The sequence below is a fragment of the Rhodnius prolixus genome, unplaced genomic scaffold (genome assembly GCF_049639745.1).
Source record: "Rhodnius prolixus isolate KJV_2025 unplaced genomic scaffold, Rpr scaffold_2, whole genome shotgun sequence".
NCBI lineage: Eukaryota > Metazoa > Arthropoda > Insecta > Hemiptera > Reduviidae > Rhodnius > Rhodnius prolixus.
The window spans coordinates 61,329,825-61,352,420 of NW_027411592.1; the positions used below are offsets into that span (position 1 = coordinate 61,329,825).

Below are 22,596 nucleotides of genomic sequence, written 5' to 3' on the forward strand. Positions count from 1 at the left end.
TATATATATATATCTGGAGAACCATATATCATTCTCCACCGTGTATAAGACCCCCCTCCAGTCACTCCCACCATTCCTCCAGGGAATCATTTCATTCGATTACCCCTTGGTGCTTTCTTAGAGAAATTACATTTAACCCAGGACCAGGCTCCGCGCTCCTATAATGGCGTATCCCTAAATTCCGATGGAATTCCATAACCCAATCATCACAGTCCTACAATAGATGTAGTTTATGTTAGTCTTACGTTATTTTTCTTATTCTTCTTTCAAATATTATGTATCCAAATATATTTTTTTTACATATTTTCTATTTTTTTTACATTTTGGTTTTGAAACTGCGAGGAAATTATTAACTGTAGTGAGATTTTAGAGACCCCCCCTGATTCGTGACCTTTTTCTAATGATTTAAGGCGCGTCAATATCTAAGGTTATTGGCGCCCCGGAAGCTTTTTTTCAGTGCACTGCCGGCCTCCGGACAGTGTTCTCTCGTTGCAGACAACACTATGACCATCACCAGTGGAACTGGTAAGAAGCTCCCTAGGAAGAAGAGAAAATCTAAGGGACATTAGTTGGGATTCGAAAACTCGGGACCTCCGCTTGGGAATCCAATACCGCTAACCGCATAGCTAATCCCTTCCCTGTGACCCTTTTTCCTTTTTCTTTTTTCATTGAACCTGCATAATTTTCTCTTTTCAGTAAAAAAAAATTTCCCAATTTGGAAAAAGTTTAATTTTTTGGTGGGGGTGGGAGGACGTTTCACATTCAGATTTGACTTCCGTTTTTTTTTTTTTCAGCTGAGCTTTCATTAGTACATATTTTTTGGGTTTTTGAGTTCGAAACTTCGAAAAAAAAACGAACTTGATGCCCTCGCCCGATTTCAGCATCATTTTTACACTTCTGATAAGATATTTTTTGGCAATAACTACGAGCATAAAGTTCGGGAAAAAAATCGCATTTAACGGAAATGTGATATTGTGTGGAGAGGGGGGAATTAGCCTAATTTAGTGAAAAGAAAAAAAAATTTTTTTTTTGTTCTTCGCCTACTTCTGCCTGGAAAAAAATGAACTACCAATCCTTCCCCCACCGAGGTAACCAAAGGCAACGGAAAAACATGGTTACCAAACAAAACGACGAACTCATATAACCCAGTAACTGTCTTTGGTGGAACTCACTTCCGACCCCCACTCCTCCTACTATTCCTCTTCAGTTTAGGTTTTATTTCGACGGTAGGTTATAAGAGTTGTCTCTCTCTCTCTCTCACCCCCACTACTTCCACTTTTCTATTGTATAAAACCGACTTAGGAGGGTGGGCGGGGAAGGCAGCAGCAGATTGGAGGCGGCGGAGGAGGCGGTAGTGGTGCCGTCAGCCGGCAAAAAGGTGGACGTTTTTAATCAATAGCATAAAGTATACCCATGACAGTCAGAGAGTTTCAGAGAGTTTATAGTCTGCCAGCTAGATGACAGACTAGGTAGTAGTAGTATTACGTTGAATCTGGTGCTAAGTAAGCAAAAGTAGAAATTTTTTGCTTTCCTCAGTGCTCTCGGAAGGTGCTTTCATTGGTTCATTTATTTTTTTGCTCAGGATTTCCGCTTACGGTGAACGGATATAATGATTCAGCTGGACAAAATACGGGGAGCTGGAAAAAAAAAAAAAACTTTTCGGATAAAGTGAACGAGAAAAGAGGAAATGACGTATAAAACAGTTCCTCTATATTTTTGAAAAAAAAAATACCCATAAGTCTTTCATTGTATTAACTTACGCGTAGTTCCTAAATAATTACGAAAATTATAAAATAAATAAATAAATACAAAAATCATGAATCCATTTCAGTATTAAGTAATCAAGAGGTGGGGGAAACTAAAAATTTGAATTTAATTTTTAGAAAATTGAACAAAAATTTAAGGTGAGCCCAACAAATTTTTTGTGAGCTTTAAAATATGCACACGCATGGAATTTCACTTTATTATAATTTATTAATTATTACTTTCATTAACTTAATAAATAACAACACATAATAAAGTCAAAACACACACCAATAAATTGTAAATCCCAAATTTTAATTTGGCAGTTTCAATAATACGTAAATTATTTAAGAAAACGACGCTTTCAGTCACCATGACAACCGCTTTTTAAAATTGCACAAATCAGCTGGTAGGCTAAAATATGGTTCCTTCCCCACCATATACAGGGTGTTCCATTTTAAGACGGCTCAAATGTATTTCATGCTTAAACGGTTGATCTGAGCAAAAAAATGGTAGAGGCAAAATTTGTTGCCCGCAACCTCTAGTTTCAGTATATGGGACTTAATTTTAGATTCCTGCCCGGGTTCGCAGTTGAGCCCCATTTTCATATACACAGTTTTAAAGAGCATAAAAAGTTATGAAAGAAACCGGGAAACCGCAATTCGACATCTTCAAAAAATTAAAGGTGCTAGGCCATTTCAAAATCTGGTTATTTATTAATCATATTTCAATTTTTTAACTTGTTATCAAAGAGAAAGAAGAGCACACGATAGGTCATTTTTATGTATTTTTTCATCCCTTTTCTACTAAAAATATTGCCAAGGCAGTAAAACTTGTAGTTTTCTTAATAGCGGGAAATAAGTCGTTTTCCGATTGATTTTTCTTAGAAAAATCAAATGTTAAGAGCTTTTTAGATGTTCTCAAGCATACACAAAATGACTAAAATTTTTTTTTACATCTGTTACAAACAAGAAGGTTTAATAATTATTTGGTAATTTTGGGAGAGTTGCGTTTAATTACCAAAAAAAAATTGGAAACTTCCTGCCACATATTTAAGTTATCAATTTCTTTCATGTAAAGGATCAAACTTATTCCTTAATTTATCAAATAATGCACTTTACTCAACTTGTGCAGCATGTACTGTGCCTTCAAAGGTGCCTCCTCAGATACAGAGAGAGCAGTTGATAACCTCCTGGCTAACCTGGCTTGCAAGCCAGAGGAAAAATGGGGGTCAACTGCGAACCCTCACTTTTGGTCCCAGGTCAGCCGTTTATGCGGGCAGAAATCTAAAAAAATCAAGTCCCACATTCTGAAACTAGAGCTGACAGGCAACAAATTTTTCCTCTACCAATTTTTTGCTCAGATCAACCATTTAAGCATGAAATGCATTTGAGGCCGTCTTAAAATGGAACACCCTGTTATATATTAGATCTGTTGTGTTCTTTAGTTGCCTCTACTTTTCACAGCTTCCAGCTCATCTCATTTCTAGGGAAGTTTTCCCCCGTAGAATTCGAAAAGCAGAGGATCAGTTTAGCAGGGAGTTTACCATTCTCAAGGGCTCAAGCCCTAATGAATTTTGAATTCAAATCTAGTGTAATAAGAGCTCTTGTTGTATGCCCGCTGGCCGCATCTTTTGCCACCACAAGGTCTAGGAAGGTTACACGCCCCCCACCACCACCCGCTAAACGTTCATTGCTCCCACCAAAAAACCTATAACATCCACATTAGGTGGGAGGTTTTCCTGGTGATTTATTACTTGACCAGGATACTCGATTCACTGATGATCATATCCTTCCCCTGACTAAGAGAGGGGATATCACAAAATATGGTTTTCTAATCAAAGCAAAAAAAATGTGATAACTAGCTACAATATAGACTCCTAGTTTGAATTTTTTGCTTTATCAGTTGTTATTTTGGCGAGGAATAGACCTTCATATATATAAATATATATATTTGTTTTTGCTTTCCGAATTCAGTGATTAAAAAGTATATAAATACTCGTATATACATAAAAAATATGTAAAAATTAACTTATTTTTGTTAAATTTTATCACTAGAATTAATCTCAACTCTATAATCGTACCAATACAATCACTGCTGAGCTATCTATTTACAAGAAAGAAGGTGGCGTGTTCAACCAAAAGAGGAGATAAACTCTCCCCAGCATTCTGCCCCTTGACAGGAAGCTGGGATGGGAAAAAAGAGAATAAAAATTGTTTTCTCATATTTCCCCCCCTCCCCCCTCCCCAGATTTTTTGTTCCCAACAACAACTAGGCGGGGGGGAGCACCGGGTAAAGGAAAAGAACAATTTATTTTTTTAGTAATATTTAATAACCATACAGGATAAAATAAACACAAATTTTCTCATAGTTTTTCTCAAAAATGTTTTACTTCCTGTGAGAAAATTATTAGAAAATTTCCCGTCAAAGAAAAAAAAAAAATCTCTCGGTTTATAATGGAGTTTTTCCAGGTCTAGTCTTTTCTAATTTTCACTAATAAATAAGGGAAGATATTCTGTTTTCGTGCTGGCTTTTCCCTGGTTTGAGTTTTTTTGGGGGGGGTTCTCGAGGAAAAAGTGAGGTTTTTCCATTGATTGGTCTGAGTATTTAGAATATCCGGTTGTCTGTCAGTTGGGCATCAATAAAAAATTATTTATTTTAAATTAAAAATTTGCATAAAAATTAAAATATATTTCGCTTAATTACCCGCCTGAGGATAGCAGAAAAGCAAATAAAGTTTTGCAAAAAAGTTTGTTTGTTTGTTTGTTTGTTGTTTGTTTGTTTTGTTTAAAATTTTGTTGTTTAAAAGTTTTGTATAGTAATTCCAAACATATAAATTTATTTTTAATTAACAAAAAAATAATTCAAATTTAAAAAATATTTCGTTTACGTGAGGCACTCTTTAAAAGTTTATTTCCGGTGTAAAACACAAAATAAATTAAAAAGAAATATTTATTTATTTTTTTTTTTTTCTAAATTCGTTCCTCGAGGTACTTCATATCCTAAACACAGGAGTCCCCCAAAACTACAGCCCCCGGAGGCCATTTATGCAGCCCCCGCCGCACTTCCGGAAATGGCATCTCTTTCACTAGGTGGACAGTGAGAAGTGCACTATACGAGGGTCGTTTGAAAAGTCCGTGCAAAAATAAAAACTACTTAATTTTTTGGGGTAAACCTTTTTTATTTTTCAACATAGTCTCCTTTTAGGCTTTATACACTTCGTCCAACGCTGCTCTAGTTTGTTGATCCCTTCCGAATAATAGGATTTGTCCAAGTCTGAAAAATAGCCATTCGTTTCTGCAATCACCTCCTCGTTTGAATAAAATCTTTTTCCCGCCAGCCATTTCTTCATATTGGGGAACAAATAGTAGTCCGAGGGAGCCAAGTCTGGAGAATAGGGGGGGATGTGAAACGAGTTGGAACCTTATTTCCATTAATTTTGCGACCACAACTGCTGAGGTGTGAGCTGGTGCGTTGTCGTGATGGAAAAGGACTTTTTTTGTGGGCCAATCGTGGGCGTTTTTCTTGCAGCTCGGTTTTCAAACGGTCCAATAACGATGAATAATATGCACCTGTAATAGTTTTACCTTTTTCCAGATAGTCGATGAGGATTATTCCTTGCGAATCCCAAAAGACAGTCGCCATAATCTTTCCGGCCGAAGGAACGGTCTTCGCCTTTTTTGGCGCAGATTCCCCCTTGGTAACCCATTGTTTAGATTGTTCTTTGGTCTCAGGAGTGTAGTGATGTATCCATGTTTCATCCACAGTGAAGAAACGACGCTTAAAAGTCCTGCGGATTCTTCTGGAACAGCTGCAAACCGTCCTTGCAACACTTCACACGATTTCGTTTTTGGTCAAGCGTGAGCAATCGCGGCACCCATCTTGCGGAAAGCTTTGTCATGTCCAAATGTTGATGCAAAATATTATGTACCCGTTCATTCGAGATGCCCACAGCACTAGCAATCTCACGCACCTTCACTCTTCTGTCATCCATCACCATATCATGGATTTTATCAATGATTTCTGGAGTAGTAACCTCAACAGGGCGTCCAGAACGTTCAGCGTCACTTGTGCCCATAAGGCCACTCCGAAAATTTTGAAACCACTTATAAACTGTTCTAATCGAAGGTGCAGAGTCACCATAATGTTTATCAAGCTTCTCTTTAGTCTCCTGAGGCGTTTTGCCTTTCATAAAGTAGTGTTTAATCAACACACGAAATTCTTTTTCTTCCATTTTTTGAAAATCACTCGACTTCCTCGATTCAAACGAATGCCAAACACAAAGAAATAGACCGATCTGGCTGAAACTTGGTGTGTGTTCTTCCAAGAGATGCTACTAACTAAACATAACCTCGATACGCGCCAGTGGTGCTATCTCTCTGACTTTGCACGGACTTTTCAAACGACCCTCGTATATGTAGCGGTGCCGCAAAGCGCTCTGCGTTTCTTATGTACACTACTACTTCCGATGACGCGCGGGATGCACGCGTCACCGGCTCCGAAAAATAACAGCCAGAAGTAGGAAGAAAGGCAAAACCCTATAACTAAACCGGGACATTGGACCATCTCATTAGCCAAAAAGCAGGCCCATTAGATTAGATTAGATTAGACTAGGGTGGCCTCAAGGCCTACGCCACTGCGACCCCTTTGGATCTATTGTGGCCCCCTTTCACTTTAAAGCTCGCCCCTCCAGACCTGTCCTTTTAATCAAGACTCTTAATTCTGGGAGAGCGACTCCCCGGGTAAAGCTCCTCAGGCCTTGGTTTTTTCCTCCCCCGAGAAGTAACCTCCTTAGCCCAGACCAGCCCCTCACACTGACACAACACAGTGCAGTGACCGTTTCCTCCTCCTCCACCACCTGACAGAACCAACAGAGGCTATCTTCCTGCCAGGCCCATCCGATGCATGTATTTTCTGAGCCTGCAGTGGCCACAGTTAATAGGCCTACAATCATCCTTATAGCCCCACACGGCCTTGACGGATTAATTCTGCAGGTCCATAGTTCCCACAGAAATACTGGGCAGTTTGGTGATTTAAATTTAACTTGTTCTTTATTTTAAATATTCTATTTGTTCCCGTTTTGTTCTTTTTTAATTTAAAATAGTTTTTTTTTTAATAGTCTGGCCCTCCAACGGCCTGAGGGACAGAGTGAACTGGCCCCCTGTGTAAAAAGTTTGGGGGACCCCTGGTCCTAACAGAACAGATAAATATGAAAGTTGATCTTTGTTCCTGTTAAATGTATGATCTAATCAATCGCCTACAAAATCTGCCTGTTCTTATCTCGATCGGTGGGCGGGGCGAAGCGGAGCGGGGGAAAGAAAAATTGCAGATTAAGTGGCCCAAATTAAAAATTAAAGAAAAAAGATCGATAATTTTTTTAATTATTATTATCGATAATTTATTACTTGTTTCCTGTTTTTTTTTTAAATATAAATAAATGCATTCCACCTTTCGAATCTTTTAACAGCAAAACATATCTCACGTAAACACGACGTTGTATTTTGTTAAAACCGGAAATGAAAGTTTAATCAATGCTTTGGTCTATTTCATTGAGAAATTAGCTAAGTTTCTCCCCCCACTCCCAACTTCAAACACCTTACACACGCGCCACCAGCGGAAGGAATAAGCTCCTCACTTTACCGGAAGTTACCGGATAAAAACACCTTCCTTCCTTCCTTGCTCACCTCCACTCTCCGTGTGCTGCATAGTAACTCTTAGCCTAACTGCGTGGCCAATTAAATGAAAAACTCTGGGCACACAGCTCGTTATTCCAATTCCATGCAGCACTTAGATTTTATTTTATACTTTGCTATCTCTCCATTTAGAAGGACTTAGCTTTAAAAAACTTTGCTCGTCTTGTATCTTATTTGCCAACTCTAATCTTTTAGAGCTACTTCTTTTGCAACTTGTTGCCAAAAAAAAGCTCTTCATTATTTGTTATTGTATTTATTTATCCATCCCTCCCACCAAGTTAATGCCCTCTGAGTACGGAAAAATTTCTGTCTGTCAGTTTGTCTACCGGAAACTCTAAAACGGGAAATCATAGTCAGTTCAAATTTGATATTTAGCTTAGGTGCCCAATACCGGAAGCCACAATAAGATTTTGGTCTAAATCGATCCACCGGAAGTGCCACTTTACTGAATAGATTTTCCAGTATTCAGGGATTTTCGCCAAAACGACTCCTACGATTTTCTTTAAACTTGTTGAGCTAATTGCTCTTAGGTAGCTCTACAACTTTTATTTGGAACATTTTCCTGGGAAGACTCAATTAGGGGTACTTCTGGGCGAAGGGGGTGGTTACTCTTCCCTCTAATGTGCCATTACTGTTCACTGTACAGGCTTACCACCTGTACAGTATTAATAAGAACCAAATGTGGGACTGAATTTCCCAAATTTCGTGAAATTCTACCCACCGGAAGTGCCCACTTTACTGAATAGATTTTCCAGTTTTTCAAGGATTTTCTCCAAAATGGCTGCTACGATTTCCTTTAAACTTGGTAAGCTAATCGCTCTGACGTAGCTCTACAACTTTTATTTGGAACATTTTCCCTTGGAAAAACTCGATTACTGAGCGCTTTCCCGCAAGAGAAAGGCGTACACAGGACTTTTCATTAAAAAAGTGCCATTACTGATAATTTGCCGACCTTTTAATTTTTTTTTTAATGGTCCCTTTAGAGGGAACCCTACACCCACCACCTCTCCCCCAGAAGTTCCCGTAACGGAAAAAAGAAGGTTTAAACAAGGAGTTTGTAGGATTTTGTTGATTACTGTATACTGCTATTGCTTTTCGCTTAATCAATAATTGATTATATATTTCGTCAGTACTTGGTATAGCCACGATTAGAAAGAAAAAACATAATCAAACAGTCTAACTAAACTACCCACGGCCACTATAATCACCAATAAAAATCAAATAGATTAGACACACCCCCCATTTTTTTTTAATTTTTAATTACCCAAAACAAATATTCTAATTAATTAATCTCAAAATTATATCATTATAATTGTTATCTAATTTAAGAAATATGTTATTTATTTTGTGTAAATGATGTAACAATTCGATATGTTATCGTCTTGTCAATCGATACCTTCTAATCTTTCGATAATTATAACCGATTTACATAAAGAAAAAAAAATTGATTTGATTTATAAAATTTTTTTGTGAATAATAAATTTGGAAATAATTTTTGTTTATGTTTTAACTTTATTATTATTATAATAAATAAAAAAATAAATATTTAATTTATTAGTCCAAATTCTTTTCCTTGAATTATTTATTAGTTTGAGATGATTTGGACTTTTGATCCTAATTTTTGATTAGTTAAAAAAATAAAAAATCTTTCCGAAGTATGAATTCGATCTAGATCTTCCAATATTATACTTAATTTGCTATTCCAGTCAATTTTACTCAATTCGAGGTATAACCGGATATATAAAAAAAAGTAATCGCCTATTTTTTCAGGCGGGGCTTAACGACCAACTACCATCTACTAGGTACCGTGGACGGAGGCGACTAGCAAACGTACTTTACTATTTCTCATATTAACCATTAAATAAAATCCAAGGCCAAAACCGGGAATCGAACCCACTAAACCAACAATACATCTTAGCATTGCGGGTCTAGTCTCTTAACCGCCTAACATACTTTACTATAAATTTCTCATATTAACCACTAAATAAAATCTAAGGCCTAGACACCGGGGAATCGAACCCACTAAACCAACAATACATCTTAGCATTGCGGGTCTAGTCTCTTAACCGCCTAACATACTTTACTATAAATTTCTCATATTAACCATTAAATAAAATCCAAGGCCTAGACCAGGGAATCGAACCCATTAAACCAACAATACATTTTAGCATTGCGGGTCTAGTCTCTTAACCGCCTAACATACTTTACTATAAATTTCTCATATTAACCACTAAATAAAATCTAAGGCCTAGACACCGGGGAATCGAACCCACTAAACCAACAATACATCTTAGCATTGCGGGTCTAGTCTCTTAACCGCCTAACATACTTTACTATAAATTTCTCATATTAACCACTAAATAAAATCCAAGACCTAGACACCTGGAATCAAGAGTTGCGTGTATCCTCTGAAAGTCTGCCTAAATAAGACTTCTTTTCGTTCTTACTGGGTTCCTGGATCCTTACTCAAAAAAAATTTTTTTTTTTCGTTTTGTGTTATGGACATCCTCTAATCTATTTCTATATTTCCGCTTCGAGAGAGCTGATCAGTTTAAACAGGATATGGTAAGCCGTTTCCTACTTCCTCATCATGGCATAGTGTACACAGAGGTTCCGGGTTGAATAATCCCCCCGCCTCGGACAATGAAGATATTTTCTGAATCTGCCATGCTCTATGATGAGACTTATGCTGAAATAATCTGACTTCTCCCTAAGTTCAAGTGTTTTTCTGGTCTTAATTTTAAAATGATCGGACATTAATCTTCTACTCGCTTTTTTTTTTTTTTTTTTTTAATTCCAGAAACGAGTTTTCCAGGATTTATCCTTTTTTTCCCCCTAAAGCCATTGCTTAAGAGTTTTTGTTAAAGTAAGGAGTAATTTTTCCCGGCTCCCATCCAAGACCATCATCTTATAGTGACGAAAAAACTGTCTCCGGGTTACTCTACATTCCTAAACAAGAGATGAGATCGTTTTTTTTTGGCAAGCTGTTAGCGCTATAAGCTGTCCCTAAAAACTGGGAACCTTCTTATGCCCCAAAGCTTCTTCGCTGAGGTTTTCCTCAGCGTTGGATTTCAGCCTGGTAGTAAAATGCTAAGAGAACTTCTAATAAAGCTCCTCTTGCTTTTCACCCGATAGATTTCAGATCCAGACCTCCAAGCCGTCTTGAAACCATCTGTAAACTGCAGATCCCTTCGGCCTGTGAATGATCCAATACTTGTCCCAGTCATTCCTCTCAAAATAAGACGAATTTGTAAGTTATTTATACAGAAAACAAAATATATATATATATATATATATATATATTATTGCGGGTCAACGATCTTAGCTATTTGTTCAGCCCTGACCTACTACAATAAACCCAATAAAAGTTGAGCTTCACGAAAATGGGTTCCCAACTAAATTATTTAACTTATGACTTCTCATCAAACTTAGTTCCTACATTGTCCTTGTAAAGGGATGATACCCTAACGTTGAACTGGATAAACTAGAAAGGTTTTTTTCTTTAAAAAAGATTTATTGCTGTATAATAGTAATATCTCTCTGCGATATCCCAGTCTGGGATATCCCATAGTTTAATATCCCAACATGTTTAATATAAAGCTGAGCTTTTAAAATGGAGTTATTATTTTGGTTTGTGTTAGTATATTCCACGGTTGACATATAATAGACAACTTTTCTTATAGTTTGTTTGTTGGAATTTTCTTCGCCAATGATTGATTGTTTTCCCCCAATAAAAACTTATCATATTTTAGTTTTCCTTATAGGAGAAGATTTTTCCCTACCCCCAACTCTTCTAGTCACAGATTTTCTTAGAGTAAAACTCATTTGGAAAAAGTTTTCCAATTTATCGCTAGCATTTCTCTATCGTATATTTAGTTTTTCCCAAAACAAATCTATAAAATATATTATTAGATTTTATCAACCTTAAAAAAAACTATGTCAGATTAGAATTGGGTCTTTTAAGATCCTGAAAGAAAGTGTTAAAAATAGAATTGCTCAAATTATTCCTGAATCCCAAAATGTTCCCTAAAAAAAGTACATTTTGATCCCTTAAAGCAGGAATGGTGAACCTTTTTGAGACGTGGGTCAAATTTTGTTCATTTTTTTTTTTCTTTAGTACTAGCTCTTGGGCCACTAATGCCTATTTGCACAAGAGTTAAGTTTAAAAATTTTAAACTGAATATTTTCAAAAACTAAACATCTTTAAAATTCAGTTGGCTTAACTGGGTAAAACGGGGATGAAACAAGTGGCTATGGAAGTCGTCTCTTTTTACAAACATAACTGACACAAAACCTTAACAAAAAGTGTGTTTTATCTGAAGAAAAATCTAAATATGGTTATTTGCTTTGGCTTGTCCGATTTTTTTTAACAAACAAAATATGAGTAAATTTTATACATTTTATTTGATATTTTGTAAACACTTTTGCTTTATTTCAAATACTACAAAAGCATTTGTCGTCATTTGCGTTTTTAGAACTGGTAATGATCAAACTAAAGGTGATTGAAAAAAATACAGATAAAATATAAATTATCCACACAATTAGAAAATCTAAATCAACCCGCATAAATAAACAAATGGTTGCCTAGCAATCGTGTATCAGTGAACAAGCTTGCGCGGGTCAGTGTCTGACCCGCGGGTCGTAGGTTCGCCATCACTGCCTTAAAGCAAGAAAAAAAAAAAAAATGTTTAAGTCCTTTTCTTTAAGAAGTGGTACCAACCTCTAACGATGGATGAACATCTGTGATATTATCTAGCTCTGCAGAGCCGACCACATTTTTTTCAAAAGTTAACAATTCATTGAGTAATGTTGGTGTTTTAGATTGAGAGATTTTGGTAACGTAAGTTACAGACAGGATGCCCCTGATAGGACCAGATCGAAATTCTAAGTTTGTTTTTAACTAGTTCAGAGAGGACGTGGAAAACAAAAAAATTCTGAACACGAATCGATACCGTGAATTCGAGTTTAACATATGATCAAAAATGTGTGGTTAACCAAATCTAGGTTGATGGGCGGTAACCAGGTTTGCCAAACAATGTCTAAGGTTAGGATTTCTTACTATTCCTTTATTTTTCCATTTTCTTTTTTATTCTTTCAGGAAGAAAGCTATGACGTAAAACTGTGGAGGGAGTCTACCTCCTTATCCTATCTAGCTTGCAGCTGTATTATTATGACTTACCGACTGACAGACAGCGAGGAATAGTAGGACAGTAAGATGGGGCTTAAGGTTGTTGTGTGTTGGGTTTGATGATGACTGTTCGCGTGTAAGTTGTGCTTGGTACTGACAATTCACCTTCTCTTTCTCTCTCTTCGTCTATCACCATGTAGAATACCCTGCTTCCGGTGCTGAACAAAGAAAGAAAAGAGAGCAGCAGTAAAAAAAAGAAGAAAAAGAAAAAAGAAATCATTGTTGCCAACTTTATAGATTGCGTTCAATACAATCATAGCTCTAGAATAAATTTCTGTAGCGGCAGCATATATCTAAGAATTTATACGACATTGGATGGCTTCAATTTACTTTTAAAAATACCGGGAATTGAATCCACTAAACCAACAATACATCTTAGCATTGCGGGTCTAGTCTCTTAACCGCCTAACATACTTTACTATAAATTTCTCATATTAACCATTAAATAAAATCCAAGACCTAGACACCAGGGAATCAAACCCACTAACCAACCATACATCTTAGCATTGCGGGTCTAGTCTCTTAACCGCCTAATATACCTTACTATAAATTTCTCATATTAACCATTAAATAAAATCCAAGACCTAGACACCAGGGAATCAAACCCACTAACCAACCATACATCTTAGCATTGCGGGTCTAGTCTCTTAACCGCCTAATATACCTTACTATAAATTTCTCATATTAACCATTAAATAAAATCCAAGACCTAGACACCAGGGAATCAAACCCACTAACCAACCATACATCTTAGCATTACGGGTCTAGTCTCTTAACCGCCTAATATACCTTACTATAAATTTCTCATATTAACCATTAAATAAAATCCAAAGCCTAGACACCGGGGAATCGAACCCAGTAAACCAACAATACATCTTAGCATTGCGGGTCTAATCTTTTAACCGCCTAACATACTTTACTGCAAATTTCTCATATTAACCATTAAATTAAATCCAAGGCCTAGACACTGGGGAATCGAACCCACTAAACCAACAATACATCTTAGCATTGCGGGTCTAGTCTCTTAACCGCCTAACATACTTTACTGCAAATTTCTCATATTAAACCATTAAATAAAATCCAAGGCCTAGACCGAGGAAATCGAACCCACTGAACCAACAATACATCTTAGCATTGCGGGTCTACTCTCTTAACCGCCTAACATACTTTACTGCAAATTTCTCATATTAAACCATTAAATAAAATCCAAAGCCTAGACACAGGGAATCAAGCCCACTAAACCATCAATACATCTTAGCATTGCGGGTCTAGTCTCTTAACCGCCTAACATACTTTACAATAAATTTCTCATATAAACCATTAAATAAAATCCAAAGTCTAGACACTTCCCGTAGAAGGGAGCATTTATCCCGCCTCCAACATTTAGTAGACATTCAAGCTTTCTAGAGAATAAGGTAAGACACTCCCTAAAGCCAAACACCTCTTCCCTTTCATTTAGTAGACGTCAAATACTCCGCGAATCCCCGTGTTAGTCGGGAAAACTCGAAAGGCGGTTATTTTAGCTTTTCTTTTTTATTTACAGTAATGTTATTTAATAGAACGCAATTACTGTTGGCAACACTTAACCCAATTTGATACTTCCTGTTTCATCTTACCGATTATTAATGGATTTGCTTATGTTCTAGTCGTACTTCCTGTCCTTCCACTAATGAACCCTTGATGTCATTCTTGAATTCACTCATCCAAGTTACTCTTTTAAAACTCGCATTAAAACCACTATCTTTTAGATCATTTCTAAAGATATTTTCCTGCCTCAAGGGACCACAAAACGTGTAACTCCTTCAATATCGAAGACCCGATTGCAGTACTTCTTCCTCTTCAACGATGAGTTAGATACGAGTAAATTGAGAGATTGTTTAAAACATGAAGAAAACCTTAATGAGAACAACAAGTTTAAATGTATGTAGGTGTTGCTGGATTGATTGGAGATCGTATTACCGTGAGACAGAGAGAGAGAGCAGACACAGGAAGTGAGAACTATATCTATGTAAATTGTTTGGCAAAGTGGAAGTTCTGGTCACGGAATCAACTTTACTCTCTCTTCAAATAGAATCACAACATAGATGTTCACACTCACTAATTGCAAAGACAACACCAATGGTATCTCTACAACAAAAATCTACACAAGAAATCTAAAAGTATATTAAGCAACACTCGCACGACTTTCTCTGACTATTCTCAAGGTACTAAACTCGAATATTTCCCGGGAAAGTGTTTCCGGTTAAAAGTTTTAGGTTTTGTTTTTGTGCGTAATCACTGCACAAAGATTAAAATTAAATCGCAGCAGCCATTTGTGAGGAAATCTGGAAAAATACGGAAAATTCTGTTCATTAAAATGGCACTTCAGGTGGATAGATTTTCACGAAATTTGGGAAATTTAGTATCACATTTGATTCTTATCAATACTATACAGGTGGTAAGCCAGTACAATGTACAGTAATGTCACGTTAGTAAGTGTAACCACTCCCCTCACCAAGAAGTGCCCTTAATTGATTGTTCTCGAGAAAATGTTCCAAATAAAAGTTGTAGAGCTACTTCAGAGCAATTAGCTCACGAAGTTTAAAGGAAATCGAAGGAGTCGTTTTGGATAAAATCCTTGAAAACTGGAAAATCTATTCAGTAAAGTGGCACTTCTGGTGGGTAGATTTTCACGAAATTTGGAAATTTAGTCCCACATTTTTATTCTTATTAATACTATACAGATGGTAAGCCAGTACAATGAACAGTAATAGCACTTTAGAAGTAAGCCTACCAACTCATAAGAATTTCCGTCCCCCCCCTAAAAAAAAAATTCTAAAACGTTTTAGCCCTAACGTTTGTGCAAATAGCCCAGTTAGTTTAAAGAAAATCGAAGAAAAGTTTTGGTTTTCGTGAAAATTCTAAAATACTGAGAAAAATCTATTCTGGAAATTTTTCCTTTAAACTGCTTGATTTTGAACAAATCCTTATTGTGTGGCTGGTTGACACTTTAGGTAAATAATTAATTTTGAACTTATTGAAAGTTTTTCACATTTTTCGATTTAATATCAATATCGAACAAACAGATCGATTTGTAAAAAATAAAAATAAACAAACTTTTTTCAGACTCAGAGGACCTTAAAAACGGTTATTTCCGGTTTTTATTCAAAATAGGAAATTGGTACATACATACATATAATTACTGCTTCACATATAATTATAATAAAAATAAGTACAGAGTGTAGGTTATAGTTTAAGCTATAGTGTAGGTTATAGTGCAAGCTGTAGTGTAGGTTATAGTGCAAGCTATAGTATAGCAGTATAAATCGTGGTGTTTTCCAGGTTAATAACCCAACCCACTCACCTTTTAATAGAGCGGAAAAGTGACTTCATGTCTAAAGGAAATAGAAAAAAGGGCTCCTTTTTCTTGGAAGTAGTGCCCTCTTCTCTGTGTGTGTTAGGATGATTTTCTCATTATAATAACCTGCCCTTCCAGACAAGTCGCCCTGAATTCACCTATAGTACGCACCCTTAGACATGCTAACAATGAATTTTATCACGCGTTTTTATTTTTGCCCTTAACTTTAACATAAAAATTCTACTCAATTTAGAAAAACGAATACATTTTTGTAAGTTAATAATTACGTACGAATGCCGAATGGTCGAAATAGATAAATCGGAAATACTACATTGATGAGGAGTTTTTACAAAAGAAAAAGAAACACCAAGATTGTCTATAAAAAAAAAGTCTGAATTGGGCACGAAAAATATTACACAAATCTACGTCACTTTATCCCAAACGGAAGTATGCAAAACAATAACGCAACTCGTTTAATTGTTATTAATATTATGTAACCTTGAGCACCAGACTTTACTCTCTAAAATTTCGACTATGGTTGCTTTCTATGATTTCGACTACGGTTGCTTTCTATGATTTCGACTATGGTTGCTTTCTATGATTTCGACTATGGTTGCTTTCTATGATTTCGACTATGCCAGTCTTTCTGGTGATCTCGAAGCTAAGCTCTCAAGCGCCTCTCATGAACTGCTTCATACGAGATTTTATTTTCAGCATTCCCCAGAGGCACTCGCATTTCGCCTCTACTACGATGAGTAGAAGTGGTTTTTTCCCCCTGTCTATCGCCGCCAGTATTTTTTTGGGCTTCATTCCTTTTCCAAGTCATCCAGTCTCTCAAAGACCATCTTCTATTTTCCAACTCTTCAAGTTCCAAATCCTGGATCCATTTTCGTAATTCTAGATCTCCCTCTTATCTCTATATTCCCTCACACCATACTTGACAAATCCTTCCTAATACGCGCTACCTCTTTCTGGAACTCCTTACCTTCATCTGTCCGCCATGCGAACCCTTTCCATCTTTAAATCCCTTCTGCTCAATCATCTCCTTTCTACCCAGCTTCCTCAGAAATAGTAATTGAATTTCCTTAATTTTAATTCTTATTTTTTGTAAATAAGGGCAGTAGTGCACTGAAAAAAGTTCCGGGTGCCAATAACCTTAGATGTTTACGCGCCTTAAATAATTTAAAAAAAAAAAAATATCTAAGTAATACGAAATTAAAGAAATGTAAAAAGGTACAATAAGTGTAATATTGACCAATAAGAAACTCAATTGTTATGTAAAAACAACTTAATTTTTTTTTATACTCAAGAAAACTTAAAAAAAAAGAGTTCTATGGTTGAAACTCAAAATCGTGTTTTGTATACTTAAGTACATAACCTACTTACAAAAAAAAAAAAAAGTTATAAAACAAAATGCAAGACATACATGTCATGCGGGTTTAGTATAAATCTAAAATAAACATGTCTCGACTAGTTTTTTCATGCCCTCATCAGTGGTTTAGGTTATAAGTTTACATGAGGGTGTAAATGATGGTTAATAAATAAGAAGGATTGATCCTTGAAATGACATTTTTTATACTAACCTCAATGATCGTATTACACTGTCGAAATAGAAGCCTATGGCGAGAGTGGTCTTCTACAGCTTTTACATAATTTTTATACGTTTATATATTTTCTTTAACAACTTACGTAAGTGTACGGGAAATACGTATATGAATTTTCCAAAATTGATTTTTCTTTCACCTTATTACATATTTTGAGTTTCACTGAACTTGGGAAAAGTTTATTTTACGAGTGGAATCATTACGACTTGTCGAAATCGATAAAACGGAAGTAATACTTTGATGATGATTTTAAAAAAACAAAAGGAACTCCCATGATTTTCTTGGGAAAATTCTTGGACTCCCACCTGCAGATCGAGAAGTTTCATGTCATTTTTCTTAGAAAATTAAATTAATTGAAAGATCTCTGGAGGAAATGCTTATTTTCTCGGGAAAATTTTAATTTTAACAAAAAAAAAAAGAAATAAAATAAGTAAGCTTGAGAATGTCACGAGATTGTTGCTTCCGGTAATGTACGATAATTAGGATTAGCAAAATAATAATTGTAAATAATAAAATTGTTACAGGATGTCCGGACGTCGTGATAAGAAACCAGTGAGACAGCTCTCCTTGGATTGTAACATAAAAAATCAACTAAGACGCCAAATATCCGAGGATATCTGCAGCAAGACAAGCTTACAAGGAGGTGGTCGCCAGTTGAAGATCGCTTGGACCCTGGAAAAAGAAGAACCAAAATCTGACCAGGTGGAGATTGTGGCGAAAAAATGCGGTCAACCAAAACCAAAACCAGCGATTCGTCCGCCCCGGAGTCCATTTGCTCCGGATGAGAATACTGTACTTTTTTCTAGGCAACAGTTGACCGAACGTCTACGTTCATCGTGGCAAAAGAATTCCAGTTCTAGGCACAATTTGGATATCTTTCTAAATAGAAGTATGGATAGTGAGTGTAGTGATGCTGGAGGCGGTTCGTTGCCAAGGACACCGGATGATTCGGAAAGTGCGGACAGTGAAGCGGAAGAAGTTCAACAAACCATGCAGAATGTAGCGCTGACGATGACGCCATCACTGGCCGAGTCGGCCAACAATGCTAGTAATCTTTGTGCTAGTGCACGTCGGATGAATTTCAGAACTATGGGACGCCAGAGATCCGTTCTGGAATCACCCTGCCCAACGCCGGAGCCAACCAAAAGCATGCCAGCTTTTCGGCCAATCAGCCGCCACAGAGTCGGCGATATAACTTCCTCTTGTGCTTCCACGCCGGAACCACGTAAACAATTGCCACGTATGATGTCCGCACCACCGAGAAGCGTACCACCATCGTCGGCTGGCAGAAAGCTGGTCAAAGCTCCATCAATGGAAACAAGATCTCCTACACCGGTATCCGTTACACAGCGAATAAAGTCGGCTCCGCCGAAAAGAAAACTGAAAACGTCGAAACGGAGAGGCGGAAAAACTGGTGCAGGAGGTGGAGGAGATTCATCCGACGAAGGTGAAGAAAACTCTAAAGGCCAGGGTGGAAAACGGGGTGTTCGCAGAGGTGTTGATCGGGGTGAAGTGGTGACAATGGTTTCCTTGGTTAGTCCGGCGGGTACGGACAGTGATGAGCCCACGTGTGTACCAATACCGCCGTCCACACCGAAACCCGCAGCCATCACAGGAATTGCAGAATCTAAGGAAGAACGAACACCAACACCCCCGATTATCTGTTTGCGGAAGCCACCCAAAACTGGTAAGTGTTTAGTTCTAAGGAAATCGCTGAGATTGTGTAAGTTTTCGGTTCTTACAGAATTGTATGATTGTCTGTCAGTCCGTATCCACTGCTGCCCAAAACAAAACAAAAAAATCGCTGTAATTTGGAAATTGATATTTCGCTCAGGTGTTAACAGAGGTGCGTCACAATAAAGTTTCAGTCAATATCAGCAGACCGGAAGTGCCCACTTTTCCGAAAAGAATTTCCCGTATTTTACATGTTTTCTCGCAATCAGCTTCTACGTTTTCATTTAAACTTCGTACAGTGATTACAAACACCAAATCTACAAACATTTTATCGGAAATTCGATTAAAGTGGAAGTGGGTAGATTCTCTCTAAAGTGCCATCGTTCACTAATGTACAATCCTATGTTTTAGAGCGATTTCACTTTCCTGCCTAACTATTAAGAGGAAAGGGGTTAAATGTATTTTGGTTAAAATCGAGTTAATGGAGAAATCCTCAACCGGAAGTAATCCTTAATTCCTTGAAATGGCTCCTAGGCTATTCTGTGAACTTTCTTATTTGTTAGGGTAGGCTTCTCTGTGAGGTTACATTTTAAGTTGTAACTTAATATGGCCCAAATATTCCCAGTTTGTAATTGCCTATTTTTTTCAGGCGGCGCTTAACGTCCAACTACCAATTAGGTGTCGTGGACGGAGGCGACTAGCAAACATACTTTACTATAAATTTCTCATATTAACCATTAAATAAAATCCAAGGCCTAGACACTGGGAATCGAACCCACCAAACCAACAATACATCTTAGCATTGCGGGTCTAGTCTCTTAACCGCCTAACATACATTTCTATAAATTTCTCATATTAACCATTAAATAAAATCCAAGGCCTAGACACTGGGAATCGAACCCACCAAACCAACAATACATCTTAGCATTGCGGGTCTAGTCTCTTAACCGCCTAACATACATTTCTATAAATTTCTCATATTAACCATTAAATAAAATCCAAGGCCTAGACACTGGGAATCGAACCCACCCACTAAACCAACAATACATCTTAGCATTGCGAGTCTAGTCTCTTAACCGCCTAACATACTTTACTATAAATTTCTCATATTAACCATTTAAATAAAATCCAAGGTCTAGACCAGGGAAATCGAACCCACTAAACCAACAATACATATTAGCTTCGCAGGTCTCGCCTCTAACCGCTCGGGCACCGTGGCGCCCCATGTAAACAGAAGTAACAGGAAGTCATGTAAGTGTGTCCACACCGGATATTTGGTACTCATTCTAAGTTTAAAGAAAATTCAATTTAGGAAAATTTTTATTAAGCCAATAACGAATTAATTTTGGCAACACTGATTAGTAAAGAATTTGGAAAACTATTTAAGGAAGTAGTTCTTGGGTAATAAATAGTGAAGCCTAGATCTAAAGACTTTCCCTAGACGAACTTCTTGATCAGTATTTCCCTCTTGTTCTTTTCTTTGGAAAAGACTTATAATGAAGAAAAACTGGAGCAAAAAATAAAACCAAAAAAAGGAAACAAGAAAATATATATACATATAATCAAACACTTGGTGAGCTCTAAAAGTGAAAAGTTTTCCTAAGATGGGCGGCAGAGAAATGGGGTTAGTTAAGTGGCTTAGTTTTTTTTAAGTTGTGGCAGAGGGGTGGAAAAGAAATAATGGAAGAAGAATAGAGAGGATTAGCAAGGTTGAGAGAAAATGGATACAAAGTGTAGGAGAAGTTCTAGTTAGGGAGGGATGTGGCCTTGAATTTTTTGGCGAAGGAGGTCGTAGGGAATCATGCAATGGCCAAGGGTTTGGGGAGTCCAAACTTTAAACTTTGAACCAAGAAGTGGGTTCAGAGTGAAGTTTAGTTTGGGGCGAAAAAAATAGAGGGAAAGAGCTAGCCGTTAGTTGGGAATAGTTTTAAAACAGGATGTACAAAGTGGAATAGTTCAGTAACTCACGAATCTCTCTCCTCGACACTTGAAGGTTTGGAGTTAGAAATTGACAAGTTATTTGAAGGAGCAGACCAGGAATAATCCTGAACCAGAACAAAAAAATTACATTTTCTTTTTATTTGACCCATTTAACCTTTATGAATATTCCCTTAGGGATATAAGGGGGTCCAGTACTGAAATCACACATTAGAGGCACTCTACTTGACCTTTTTTTAACCCCCCGTTTACAAGGAAAAAGACTTCAAAAAAAATAATAATTTGTTGAACATGAATGCAATTACAGTACAACCTGGATTAACCGGGCTGACCCCCGGCTATACCCACCCCGGTAAACTGAAATCCCGGTTAAACCGAATACACAGTACTCGTATTAACATAGTAATACATTACTGTTTTAAAAAGTAAGTGATTAAAGTAAAAATTTCATTGTTTATAAGAAACGTTTTGAGGCTCTGGGTTAAAGCAGATTTATAGGAAATTTAATGCTCTTTCGTTTGGAATAAACAGATTTACTGTAGGATAAAGGATAGAAAAGTTATGGCCGTTTTTATGGTGGAAAACGCGAGTATGGTCGGGAAAGTTAAAAATGCAAATATATTGGGACACTATTGAAAATCAGTCCAAAGTGAATAGAATACTTTTTGTTGCATTTGAGTTGCTGTAATCACCTCCCTGTATAGTAGAGGGATGAATGTGTGTGAAGCGAATGTATTTTTTATAAGTAAGAATGGAGAGTGAGTGATATTCTAGTGATAAGCACCTAGACGATGCTGGCTGGCTGTATGGTGAAAAGCCAATGTCATGAAAAAAGTCACGAGTACCACCCGTTGACCTTCAACAAACAACAACAATAACACAAACTGACCTACTTAACCCGCTGGAGGGGGAGGAAACTTAAGCTCAAGCTCAATTCATTGAAAAAAAAAAAAAGCTTTCGTGTTATTTTAATAATTTAATAAAAGTAATTCATAAAAAAAAAAACACCACCTCTCTATTTAGGATTGTCCTCCAAGAACACCGGATTTAATGACGTAACTTTTTAACTTCCCTTTCCCACAGTTCCATCAGAGTCTTTTTTTCCTTTGATGAGTCACACAAATATAATTTTACTTAAAACTTTATTCAAGCACAGAAATTTTTTTTATTACATTTTTAATAGCTAATTAATTATTACAACTTTCATGTTAATAAGTAATTACTTTGGAAAAAGTTTACGAACTTTTATTCGAGAGAGAGAGAGAAACTATTTTCTCTTTCTCTTTTTTTAATTGAGAAATTATTTCTACCTTTGTGAAAGCAATGAAAGAGTTTTTTAATTAAATATTAATTAATTGTAGATTCTTAAAAGTTCTCTCATAATTGTACAATTACAAAAAAATAATGTTCCATTTGTTT

At 36.7% G+C, this 22,596-nt stretch overlaps 1 protein-coding gene across 12 annotated transcripts in view; it reads left to right on the forward strand.

Moving 5' to 3' along the window:
- LOC141450087 (uncharacterized) overlaps nt 1-22,596 on the forward strand; it is a 73,135-nt gene that overhangs the window by 16,140 nt on the left and 34,399 nt on the right. For 11 of the 12 annotated variants that reach the window (XM_074120136.1, XM_074120135.1, XM_074120132.1 and 8 more), the window contains one exon: nt 18,090-19,252. In XM_074120136.1, the coding sequence (XP_073976237.1) occupies nt 18,091-19,252 (1,162 nt within the window). In that variant the 5' untranslated portion in view covers nt 18,090. Of the gene's footprint in view, nt 1-1,162; nt 1,905-18,089; nt 19,253-22,596 lie in introns of those variants that run through there. The other variant, XM_074120144.1, reaches the window with a different exon arrangement.